Source organism: Pseudorasbora parva, chromosome 19 (genome assembly GCF_024679245.1).
Source record: "Pseudorasbora parva isolate DD20220531a chromosome 19, ASM2467924v1, whole genome shotgun sequence".
Taxonomy (NCBI): domain Eukaryota; kingdom Metazoa; phylum Chordata; class Actinopteri; order Cypriniformes; family Gobionidae; genus Pseudorasbora; species Pseudorasbora parva.
The window spans coordinates 15,859,864-15,872,234 of NC_090190.1; the positions used below are offsets into that span (position 1 = coordinate 15,859,864).

The 12,371-nt window shown below is 36.9% G+C and overlaps 1 protein-coding gene across 3 annotated transcripts; it reads left to right on the forward strand.

Annotated features, from left to right (window-relative positions):
- Positions 1-337: 337 nt before the first annotated feature.
- On the forward strand, positions 338-11,847 carry mgat1b (alpha-1,3-mannosyl-glycoprotein 2-beta-N-acetylglucosaminyltransferase b). 3 transcript variants are annotated; one of them, XM_067425626.1, is made up of 3 exons: positions 338-707; positions 8,589-9,502; positions 10,526-11,847. In XM_067425626.1, exons 1-3 carry the CDS (start codon positions 698-700, stop codon positions 11,225-11,227), a joined length of 1,626 nt encoding a protein of 541 aa, XP_067281727.1. In that variant the 5' UTR covers positions 338-697; the 3' UTR covers positions 11,228-11,847. The 3 variants fall into 3 exon arrangements, with proteins under 3 accessions (XP_067281727.1, XP_067281728.1, XP_067281729.1); XM_067425627.1 differs by lacking the exon at positions 338-707 and adding an exon at positions 2,420-2,521 and having other exon boundaries at positions 10,526-11,846; XM_067425628.1 differs by lacking the exon at positions 338-707 and adding an exon at positions 6,560-7,953.
- Positions 11,848-12,371: the final 524 nt, after the last annotated feature.

Sequence of the window (12,371 nt, forward strand, 5' to 3'; positions counted from 1 at the left end):
AACGTCTTAATTGCCATAATAATAATAATAATAATAATAATAATAATAATAATAATAATAATAATAATGTCACAATGCAGTATAAATCCACAAAATAGGCTAAAATAAATATACATTATTTCTTTAACTGGTGATGTTGGGTTGACCAGAATTTTCCCCAGTGAGATTTATTCTTTATGAATTTTTTTGCAGATATCATATAACAAGCTTTCAGGTGCCCAGCCCATCACCACCTCGCGACGGTTGCTAAGGCATCTTGTTACTAGGGAAATGGCGAAGGGGAGGGAAGCGCGAGGGGGGCGGGTCCTACTTAGTGAGTCAATCCGGAAGTGGAGAATCGCTTTGACTGTACACACACAGAGCGGCGGCGTCAAAAGAAGCCCTCCATCAGTGCATAACTGTAAACGAGGACGTTTAAACAAGAGTCCGATACCGCACGTCCTCACCTCCCCAGGTTAGATCGCTGCAGACCTTACCGGATGTGAAACACGGAGCGGGACAGAGCACATACACACTCGGGTAGAGAGGGAAATGGGCGACAGCTGCAGGAATGGAAAGAGCCGTATATTGACAGCAGCGGCGAGTGAAGGCGACCGATGAGGATGATGATGAAGAGTGAAAAGTGAAGCTTTCATTCAGACGGTCAGCATCTCTTCGGTCACGGCCATCTCGCTGTTTAACCCAATCCTGTTCAGAGATGATGAAAGGTGAGAGCGGTCGTGGTTTGTAGTGTGTATAACTAAGTGTTAGCCACTAGTTATATTAAAAACCGCTGTGATTTTCCCCAGTGTGAGTGTGAAACTGTTTTAAAGACCAGAATAAATATATGAATACATCCTTCTCAAGTCATGACCCTCATATTCTGCCTTGAGTTTTAGCTTCAGGCAGGTTTAGTGCAGTAGATGATCTCTTTATGAGGGTTAAAGGGGAAAGTCTGTCCAGTTGAACCTTTAACATCATGTACCGTCAGTAACGTGTGTGTCCTGTCCTTCTGCTAGTGTTTATGATGACAGACTTCAGCTGTGCGACTCAGACTTACTCCACCGGTCAAACATGTACAAGTTAAACCAAGATGCCACGTCATCTTACACTATAACTTAACACTACTTTACCCCTCAGACCAACACATGAGGATCAGTTGTGTTCATGTCGTGTAATTCTTTGTTTCTCTTAAGCGATTTGTTAAAGAAATCCTGCGAATTCTACCGTTAGTTGTCCCTATTACGGGTATTTGTAATATAATGATATGCAATACTGTATGTAAATAATGTGAGATATATATATATATATATATATATATATATATATATATATATATATATATATATATATATATATATATATATATATATATTCAGTTAAAAAAACTGAAGTAGCTACTAAAATGAAAACATTAAAGCTAAATATAAATATTTAACAACAAAAAAACTAATAAAAATGACAGCACCTAACAAAGAGTAAAATGAAAACGAAAAATTTACAAAAAAAAGCAATTTTAAAATATGAATAAATAATATAGCCTAATAGTATAGTATAAATATGGTTTGTTTATATAGTTTGTTTATAAATTATTCTGTGGTTTCCACCACAGAATCATTTATTTTAATGTATATTATTTTTTATTATGGTTTTCAAACATCAAAACTAGACAAAGAGACCTTTGGTATAACAAAAATCTGTGAAATGTAAAATAAAATAAAAAAAACTTTATACAAAGCCAACCTCTGGTACAAAGTGTATCGCAATATTACAGAAAGTGATTGTTAGATCTGATAAATAAATGATCATACTTGTTTTAAGATAATTTTTTAAGACCGTTTTCCCTTGCAACTAGTTTACATCTCGCAGTTGTGACTTTTTTTCTCAAAATATATAAACTAGAGACTGCGAGTTATAATATAAGAATTCCGTGATAATATATGATAATATTCTGTGATAATATATGATAATATAATATCAATATCAGTGGGGGAAACAAGCTTCCATATATAAAAAATATTAAAATATTACTAACCAGAACTGACTGTATAACCATAAATGAATATATATTTTGAATAAATTAATATATATGAGCAAACAGTTTAAGATTTAAAAATATTCCTCATTTTTTTTAGTGGTGGCTAAGATCAAGTTTCCACCATTTTATTTTAGTAAAACTGTAGCAATAGAATAACAATAATTATGGTTTCCATGGTGCATTTTAGTAGGAAAATCCAGTTTTATTCTCCAGTTTAACCAAACATTTCGAAACATGTGTTCCTACGTTTCATGTTCAGAACAGCTAAACCTTCTTTACAAGTGAGCCTTTCAGGGTGTTGCATGTGTTAATGTGAGTGAAAGGGGTGTTAAAAGTTCTTTGGAGAGTTAACTGGCAGTGTTCTCTCTTTACATGAGTGAGTACAGTACTTCCCTCCCCTTTCCTTTCTATTCCCCTCCCCTTTTGCTCATCTGTTTCTTGCTGATCAGCTCCTTGTGAATAGTTGGGGGAGAGACGTGGGAACATAGTCTGCTCTGTGTCCAGGTAATGCTTAACAATACGTCTTATCCGTTCCATACGATCCACTGCCAAATAAGCAACTTTTGGGCATCTTGTTTTACTTTCTGCTTGATTTGTTCCTGGACTGTGGTTCTTCATGATCTATGGGCGTCTCTTGCTTTTTTGTATATATAATGTTTTAGCTCTTTTCTCATTCGGCAGGCTCTATTTACAATCTTGTCTTTTTCCTGTTAAAAAGTCTTCTGTTTAGTGGTCACATTTGATTCCAGGTGTTTTTGATGAAACTACGCTCATATGTGTGCAGGCACAAACGGGAACTGGATGTGTTTCTGTCTTGTTTGTTCCTCAAAAAAAAAAAAGCATGATTATGGGAGTTTCAAACCCATCAAGGCTTAAATGGTTCCGTCTGTCCTGCTGATTGTAGTTTTGTAAGTGAGTTTAGAGAAGTTAGTCTTAGATATCTTTTCTAACAGGGTTAAGTGGAGATTAGTTGCTTGCAGCCAGAAGATTATTGAGGTTATTAATGGCACAGCAGACACCTTTCCTGTGCAAAGCACTTTATTAGGTGGTCTTTTGATGTCCATTGCCACATTGTAACTCTTAGGCTGTTTTATAGTATCATTTTACCCTTTAGCACTGGTGATATATGAAATGGAAATGCATTTTAATCATTGTTTGATCGGTGTTTGCAGTGTTACATGTGTGATGTGAATAGAATGACAAGCAGTCTTATGACCCCCGTATTGACTTTTGTGTGCGGCTCAGTGTCTGTCACAAACAATGAATGGACTTTGTCATTAAACAGTTTATTTCACTAGCTAAACAACAGTATCTGACTAATGTCATAAAGGAAAGTTTGTCATTTTTAGTTGTAGATTTCCCGTGGAAAAATGTAGCTTCAGATGCAGATTGTTCCTTTTTTTAACCATTTTCCCTTTTAGTCATCGTTTCCAAACCGATAAGACTTTTGTCAATCTTTGAAGCACAAATACATTTTAAGAGATTGTAAAACAAATCCACAAATCAAGGGATTTAATTAAGTCTCCTAAAGAGAGACAATCGATTTATACGATGAACAAATTTAGTTTTAATGCAAATGTTTGTGTACATCTCATATGCTGCATTAAATTGAGCAAGAGTGACTAAAGACTTTTAGGGTGCTTTCACACCTGGCTCCTTTGGTGCATTTTCCCCATGACTTCTGTTAATTTAGGCACATATGAAAACTGCAAAACGAACAGTCTGATTTACCAGACCGTGGTTGTCCTAGCCCACTTAAAAATGAACTTTGGAGCTTTTTACTTATGGTGAGAAACCAATCCAACCCAACAGCCCAGCGAAACCAGACTGTATCACAATGCATGATGGGTAATTGCGTACGTTGCGTGAAAAGCAGCTGTGTTTGTTTTGGTAATACCTTTCAAAATGAATCGTGGGCAAAGCACGTCTTTTCATTTTAAAATGATGTCTAATTTGCTCTTCTCGAAAATATGTATAATTATGTTGTCCCGACAAAGCCTTGATTCATGCACAAAATTATAAAGTAATATAACAACAAAGCTATCCGATTTGTTGTCTATCCATCCTGATGGATTACCACTATGATACCAAATTATCTGACCGTACACATAATGTAGTGATGGTATGGTTAGGATTAGGATTTGGGGTTAGGATTAGCTCGAAACAGTACCTACTACAGTCACAGAATTCACAAAACACCTTAACATTAAAAGGTGCACTCTGTAAAAGGAGAGAGGTTTGTATTTAATAATACATTTTGGTCCATTTAAAAAAGTAATCGAACCAAGAATAAATTGTAACATAACATTGTAACAATTTTAATCCCTGTTTTGGGACAAAGCAAACAATCTACGGATCTGAAAATACCTTTTATATTGTTGCAAAATATTTCTATTTCAAATAAATGCTGTTCTTTTGAACAAAATACATGTTTCACAGTTTCTTCAAATATATTAAGGCAATAATAAAATATTAAACAACTGTTCTCAACATTGATAATAATAAGGCATATTTCTTGAGCAGCATGTTAGAATGATTTCTGACTGATCATGTGACATAAAAGGACTGAAGTTATGGCACGGAAAATTCAGCTTTGCCATCAGGAATGTTACATTTTAAAATAATTTTTCGCAATGTTACTGTTTCTTCTTTTGATCAAATAAATGCAGCCTTAGTGAGCATAAGAGGCTTTTTTTCAAAAATCTTTTGAACGATAGTGTATATTGACTATAAGCATGTTATATATAAGTATTTGCTCATGAAAAACCCAGATGTTCACTAGTAGAAATGATACATTGGATTTACTTAACTTTTTTATGTCAACTGGTTCCACGTAACTGGGTTATGTTGAATTGAATTAACATTATTTCAGTAAACGTTTTTATTTTATTTTATTTTTATTTTTTCACGTAAGTTCATTTCAATGCCATTTAGTTGAATCAGGTTAACATTCTTAATTTTGTCCAAAACTATTTAATTCAATTATTCTAAAATGAATATATCAAACAAAAACCATAACAAGTAATCCAGTTAAATTACAAATTTAAAAATGTTGTCTAACAAGAAAACCTTTTACAAAATCGTATTGGCTAGCCAGAAGATGGTTTTGTTACATCCATGTCATGGCCAAAGTAGTTGTTTTTTATTGTTAAAACAACTTTAATAGTTATTAGCAGGTGAGTTTACTTTACTTAAATAAAGGGAACAGCATCATGCAATCATTTTTTGAGCTATTAGACTCCATGTGGCCTTTGCTCTCAGGGATCAATACTGTCAGTCCTGTCTGTCTTTCTCAATTTCAGTATTCAGAGTCCACCTGAATAATGTTGTTTTTCTTATGCGGATCGTGCCTGCATAATATTTACCATCCTTCATGAGTGCCATGGGTTTTGTGTCTAATGAAAAAGTGCTTACTCAGAATATTTATGACCCCGTAAATCCACACAGGAACCGTTGGGCAATGCCACGTTTCTGTTTTTGGGTGTACGGATGTTCAGTTCTGCCTGGCTTGCAGCACGCAGAAACTCTTCTTTTGCCAGTGACAGACTTCTGTTCAATGATCATGAGACACATGGTAACATAAACTTGGCACTATAGTGAAACTGACATCATATAGACAGAATTCTTCTAAATTTCACTCTTGGGAATTGTAGGCCTCATTTAGAAGGAAATTCCTTTCTGGTTTACAAATTATGTTGGTCTGGCCCACTTAGAAAAAATAGACTTGCCCTTGTTAGTAGCTGCCCCTGCCGCCCACAGACATGTAGGGTCATGAAACCCATCAGCTAATTGGGATCCAGAGTTTCTCTGAGGAACACAGCAGGACAGTTTAGAGTGATATCTTTGTGTTGATTTCTGTTTCAGTTCACCCGAGTGTGAAAAAAAAAATCATCATTGACTGTCATGATAATTACGGAGTGCTCTCTCTATTGATGGCGCACGGCGGCCTGATCAAACTGTCAGTTTTAATTACTCTGGAGTGCCCTCAGCCTGCCAAGAGCTGGGTTTGCATAGTTTTCAAAGCATGCTGGGAAATTTGTACTTCCTAAAGCCCTCCTGTGGAGTGAGGTGAATGAAATACTCTAATTTGTGTTCAAGATGAAGGCAGCTGTTGTACAGATGAAATATAGGCGAGACTGTTAGAGAAAAAAATATTTAATGGTAATCATACTGCGATGAAAGCCCAATATTTCCCATCCAAACACCACTACGACATGATGTGAATGTAAAGACAAGATGTGCGGTGATAAATGTTGTTGGAGCCATCACAAGAGATTGTGGTTGACTTGTGGGTAACTGCCTTCAATAAGTGATTCATCATAACTGCAGTCAGACGTTTTTTTTTATTAAAAAACTGTTGACTTCTGTTCAAACGACAGAAATTCTTGCTTGTATGTTACTTGCATCTGTCGTTGTGTACTCCAATGGTAATAGACCTTAGACAGGGTTAACACTGTACAGCCTGTAAAAATGTTATTCTTTTAATATATACATTTTAATATATAAAAAAATGCATTTTATAATTTAATAATATAAATTATTTTCAATGATATTATTTAATATAATAACATGCCAATATTTACAAGACGGCATCACACAGTTGCTGCAGATTTGTCAGCTGCACATCTGCAAATCTCGAATTCCATCGCATCCCAATACTGCTCTTTTGGACTGAGATCTGGTGACTGTGGAGGCCATTTGAATATAGCGAACTCATTGTCATGTTCAAGAAACCAGTTTTAGATGATATGATCTTTGACATGGTGCGCTATCCTGGTGGAAGTAGCCACCAGAAGATGGGTACACTGTGGTCATAAAGGGATGGACATTATGAGCAACAATACTCAGGTAGGCTGTGGGATTTAAATTAAGATCAATTGGTACTAAGAGGCAAAACAAGTGTAAATATCCCGACACCCTTACACCAACACCACCTGCATGAACCGTTAACAAGGCAGTATGGATCCATGCTTTCATGATGTTTACACCAAATTCTCCCTACCATCTAAAATATGCAGCAGAAATAGAGATTCATCCGACCGGGCAACGTTTTTTTAATCTTCTATCGTCTCATTTTGGTGAGCCCATGAAAACTGGCGTTGTGCACTTGTTCTGCTGTAGCCCATCTGCTTCAAGGTTTGATGTGTTGTGCATTCAAAGATGCATACTTCAGCTATAGTAGTGTGTGGTCATTAAGTTACTGTTGCTTTTCTATCAGCTTGAACCAGTCTGGCCATTCTTTTCTGAACTCTGGCATCAACAAGGCATTTTCATCCACAGAACTGCCGCTCACTGAATATTTTTCTTTTTCTGACCATTCTCTGTGAACCCTAGAAATGGTTGTGAGTGAAAATTCCAGTAGATCAGCAGTTTCTGAAATACCCAGACCAGCACGTCTGGCACCAACAACCATGCCACATTCAAAGTCACTTAAATAATGCTCAGTTTGAACTTGCAGATCGTCTTGACTATGTCTGCCTAAATGCATTGAGTTTCTGCCACGTGATTGGCTGATTAGATTTGTGTTAAAGGGGTGGTTATATGCGATTAAACTTTAGTTAGTGTGTAATGTTGCTGCTTGAGCATAAACAGTATCTGCAAAGTTACAGCGCTGAAAGTTCAATACATACGGAGATATTGTCTTTTAAAGTTTTAGCAGTTTATTGCCTACAAAAACGACCGGTTTGGACTACAACAAGCTTCTTCCTGGGTTGGTGACTTTATAAACCCTTGCTAGTTACCGCTTATGTGACTTCTGCCAATAATGGTAAGGGCCGTGACGTTTCCGGACAACTTGTGCTTGGCACTTCAGCCAATAAAAATACATGAAACTACATTTGGCCATCTAACCAATCTAAGACCATTGCGTTTTTTGGAGGGATTGGGAAGCAAATGAGCCGTTCAAAGGACAGTGGAGACAGCGTTGTGGAATAAAGGTAAAATATACGAAAAATACGGCGTTTAAAAAAAAAAAGAAGTATTAAGACATGTTATACTGCGCCCCATAAACACAAACAAAGCCTAGGAAAAAAACACCCTTTTAACAAGCAGTTGAACAGGTACACCTAATACAGTTAAGTCAACTTTATTTATATAGTGCTTTTTACAATAGCGATATTATTTTGTATTTTTCAAAGAATCTTCACAGTGTTAACAGTAAAATAATGCAACAGAATTTGATAAAGTGGCCGGTGAGTGTATAATATTGTTATAGTGAAGTTAATCATGTAAAAAACAACAACTTTGTTTTATCAAACAAAATATATCTTAGTAAAATAAGTTACGTTTTTAATTAGTGATCTTAATTACTTAATGTACCTATTACGTCACAAATTTTCAATGATTATTGTGTATAAAACAAAGTAAACATAAGTTTCTCAGATGCACCACATTTTCTTTATTCTGTCTATAACTTGATCAAAATCAGTAAATATTACCCAGCAAAAAGATGTGCATCATGAGTCATTGAACTGGCCTTATCTGTTATGTACATCACTCTTGTCTGTGATTTATTTATTTTAGGTTTTATCCTTATCTTTAAATTTATGTCTTGCTTTTCCCCTATTTATAGCATTTTCCTCACTACAGTCCCTCATGTGGTGTCACTGGGCCATGGTTCGCAAGAAAGGATCTCTTATTTTGTGTGGAGCATTTCTGTTTGTCGCCTGGAACGCCTTGCTCCTGCTCTTCTTATGGGGGAGGCCTCCCATTGGCCGACTTGGTGAGGGAGGCGGAGCTGAACCAGGGGCCGGAGAAGAATGGGGAGCCAGGAAAGCAAAAGTGGGTGGAGCTAATGGATTGGCCGGCGAAGTGATAAGATTGGCCGAAGAAGTAGAATCGGAACTGGAGACTCAGAAAAAGCTCCTCAAACAGATACAGAGTCACAGGGAACTATGGGAGCAGCGGAAAGAATTGGGAAAGAGGGAATCTGAGGGCGCAAAAGATGAAAAGAACATTGAGGAGCATAAAAAACTTCAGCAGATTCCTGCAGTTTCTCTTAGTCATAAAACTGTCGATGATACAAAAACTGTTACAAAAAATACACAGACTATATTGGTTACGCCGCCTCTGCTAGTCACGAAAGAGCAGGAACTGGACCAAGAGAACAAGCAAATGGTGGAAAATGAAGTAGGCCTTACTAAGCCAAGCCCTCAAATCATTATCCCAATTCTCGTCATTGCCTGTGACAGAGTAACAGTGAGGAGGAGTTTGGATAAATTGATACAGTACCGTCCTTCTGCTGAGCTTTATCCAATCATTGTCAGCCAGGACTGTGGCCATGCAGAAACGGCAAGGGTGATTGGCTCCTATGGCAGTCAGATAACCCACATTAGCCAACCGGATCTAGCGGACATTCCAGTGCGACCTGATCACAGGAAGTTCCAGGGTTACTACAAGATCTCCAGGCACTACCGTTGGGCTCTGAACCAAGTGTTCAATGTCTTCGCTTACTCCACAGTGGTCATTGTGGAGGATGACCTGGAGGTAAGATCATGAATATGTTTTGAATATGTGCATTTATGACTAGTACTCAGTGATCGTATTCATCCTGCATTTGAGCGTCATTATATGTTAACCAGATCTGAATAGTACCGTATCTGAAAGGAAGTCAATTTTTTTCTCTTTCATAATTCATAGAGAGGAATTTTGATAAGAGCTTCTCTCACTCAGAGGGAATATTTTCGTTTGCACATTTCTGAACCATTTCCTTTGAAAAGTCTCACAGGTGAACTGATTACAAAGTCTAATATGCGCCCTAAAAAACCTTTAATAGGACAGCAGTAAAGCTCCAGGTCTGTTGTCAGGAGTTCTCTAAAGGAAGGGATCAAGGTGTATTCAGGTGCTATTCAGCCAAACATGTTTTTGAACACTCCTCACTGTGTCCTGTGAAGGCTTTGATGACTCTGTGCTTTAAAGGTGTTGCATTTACAATTTATTTATTTTTTGAAATAGCAAACCTCCATACTCAAGGTGAAAGGGAGTTAAATAACCAGGAATATGGCATGGACAACCTTTAAAAATATAGTTTTTAGGAGTATACTTTTTGTATTCATGTTGTTTTTTTAAATGGTTTTGTAAGATTTTCAGGGGAAAAAAAAAAACATTTAATAACCCTCCAGGAAACATCTTGAATACATAAATAAATGTACACATTTTAGTTATTTGCAAAAAGGTTTTTAAATATATAGTGAGTATTTTTTACAAATTAATTCTTAGATATCATTAGGTTTTGGGGGAATTACACCACATGACATATTTCACCTGCATTATGAATATGACATTATGATACTGAACATCATAGCTAAGCACCACTGAGATTCCCTAAGGCCCAAACACATTTTTTTTCTACATTGTTATAAAACAGCCAGCTGGCTGAACAAATGTTCACCTAACCACCTTTGAACACATGTATAACTAGCCATTTCTGTCCAGATAGTTTAGAAATAGTTTCTTGTTCATCATCAGTTCTTCTTAATGTCTTAAAACTGCTCTCATTTCATTTTGTAGGTGGCCCCAGACTTTTTTGAGTATTTCCGTGCGCTCTACCCCATATTGAGTTCGGATCCGACTCTGTGGTGCATTTCCGCCTGGAATGATAACGGACGGGATGGGCTGGTTGACCCAGGCAAGGCTGACCTCCTTTACCGGACAGATTTCTTTCCTGGCCTCGGATGGATGCTTTTGAAGGAAGTCTGGGCAGAGTTGGAACCTAAGTGGCCCAAGGCGTTCTGGGATGACTGGATGCGGCACCCAGAGCAGCGGAAGGATCGCTCGTGCATTCGTCCTGAGATCTCGAGGACTATTACTTTTGGCCGGAAAGGCGTCAGTTTGGGTCAATTTTTTGACCAGTATCTGCGCTACATAAAACTCAATGCTGAATTTGTGCCTTTCACTAAACTCGACTTGTCCTACTTGGTCAAGGAGAAGTACGATGAAACCTTTGAAAAGGAAGTGTATAGCGCCCTCTTGGTAAAGGTCGAGGAGCTACAGCAAGGTGGAAGCCTGAAAGGTTCTGGGCCGTTTCGAGTTCAGTACTCCAGCAGAGACAGCTTTAAAGTGCTGGCCCGCAACTTGGGAGTTATGGACGACTTGAAGTCAGGTGTTCCCCGTGCCGGTTACAGGGGCGTAGTCAGCTTTATATCCCGTGGGCGAAGAATTTATCTGGCTCCCCCTGAGGGCTGGACTAAATATGACACCAGCTGGAGCTGAGGATTTGACCACAAAAGGCAAGAAAGAGAGAACTCACAACTTATATTACAAGTATAGGAGGAGAAAAAGCCCTCTCAAACCAAAGAAAACAGAGGCAGGGTGTAAACAGTAGAGAAAAGCTTAGAAGCGAGTATAAAATAACCGCTGTTTTGTCATGGAAGAACTTCCAGGCATGCTGGAAACAGCACAAAACGGTGGTGCATCGTATTTGCGCAGCAATCATGCAACAATCTTCCCTCAGAGAAAATAGTAATCACGCTGCAAACAGCTTTTATGCAGGATCGCTCATTCTGATATGGAGAAAAAATTATCAGATTTTTTATTATTATTTTTATTATTAACATACTGACCTTTCTGTTGCTTTCAACATCAATGCAAAAGGCATACAAGAGGTCTTATATTTTATCCTACCACAGTGTCTTTTGGGAGAATCTCACGATAACATTTCACTCAAAAAGAAAAAAGTTAATATTTTTATATTTGCATATATACAGAAGAAAAATGTATCCTATTCTTGGGACCATGCTTTTTCTTTGCGACATTTGCATCACAAGCATATCCCCCTACCCCCAATTTATCATTAATAAATTGTAATAAAATGTAATGATTTTGAAAATTATTGCATCATTATATATATATATATATATATATATATATATATATATATATATATATATATATATATATATATATATATATATAGATGTAGAAGGAGAAAAAATAGATATAGAAGGAGAAAAAATCAATATCCAAATAATTTCTTTTTACTAGTTCCGTAATTTCTTTTTACTAGTTCCGTGAGATTCGGCCTTTGAAAGACCAATCTGAGTGTTTTTTTTAGTCCCTGACATCATTATAAATGAAAAATGTGTATAATTGTTGTCTAATTTGAAATGCGCAGACTTGTTCATTTGACTTTTTATGTAGCACCATTGAATCGATGAAGTTTGAAGTTATGAAGCTTGTGGCAGAAATGATTCAAGGCTCATGTATCTGACATACCAAATCTCTGGACGACATCTCATCTGTGCCATTCTGTTGAAGTACTGTACTTGAACCTGTTTTTGTTTTAACTGTTCTTCCTGGCCTGGGAGAACTCTTGTTGTTGTTTTCTTTTTAAAGATGTTGTAGGTTTGTTGCAAAA

Coding starts and splice junctions, on each gene's coding strand:
- mgat1b (XM_067425626.1), top strand. Junction 9,503..10,525: donor TTGTGGAGGATGACCTGGAG/GTAAGATCATGA, acceptor TTCATTTTGTAG/GTGGCCCCAGACTTTTTTGA.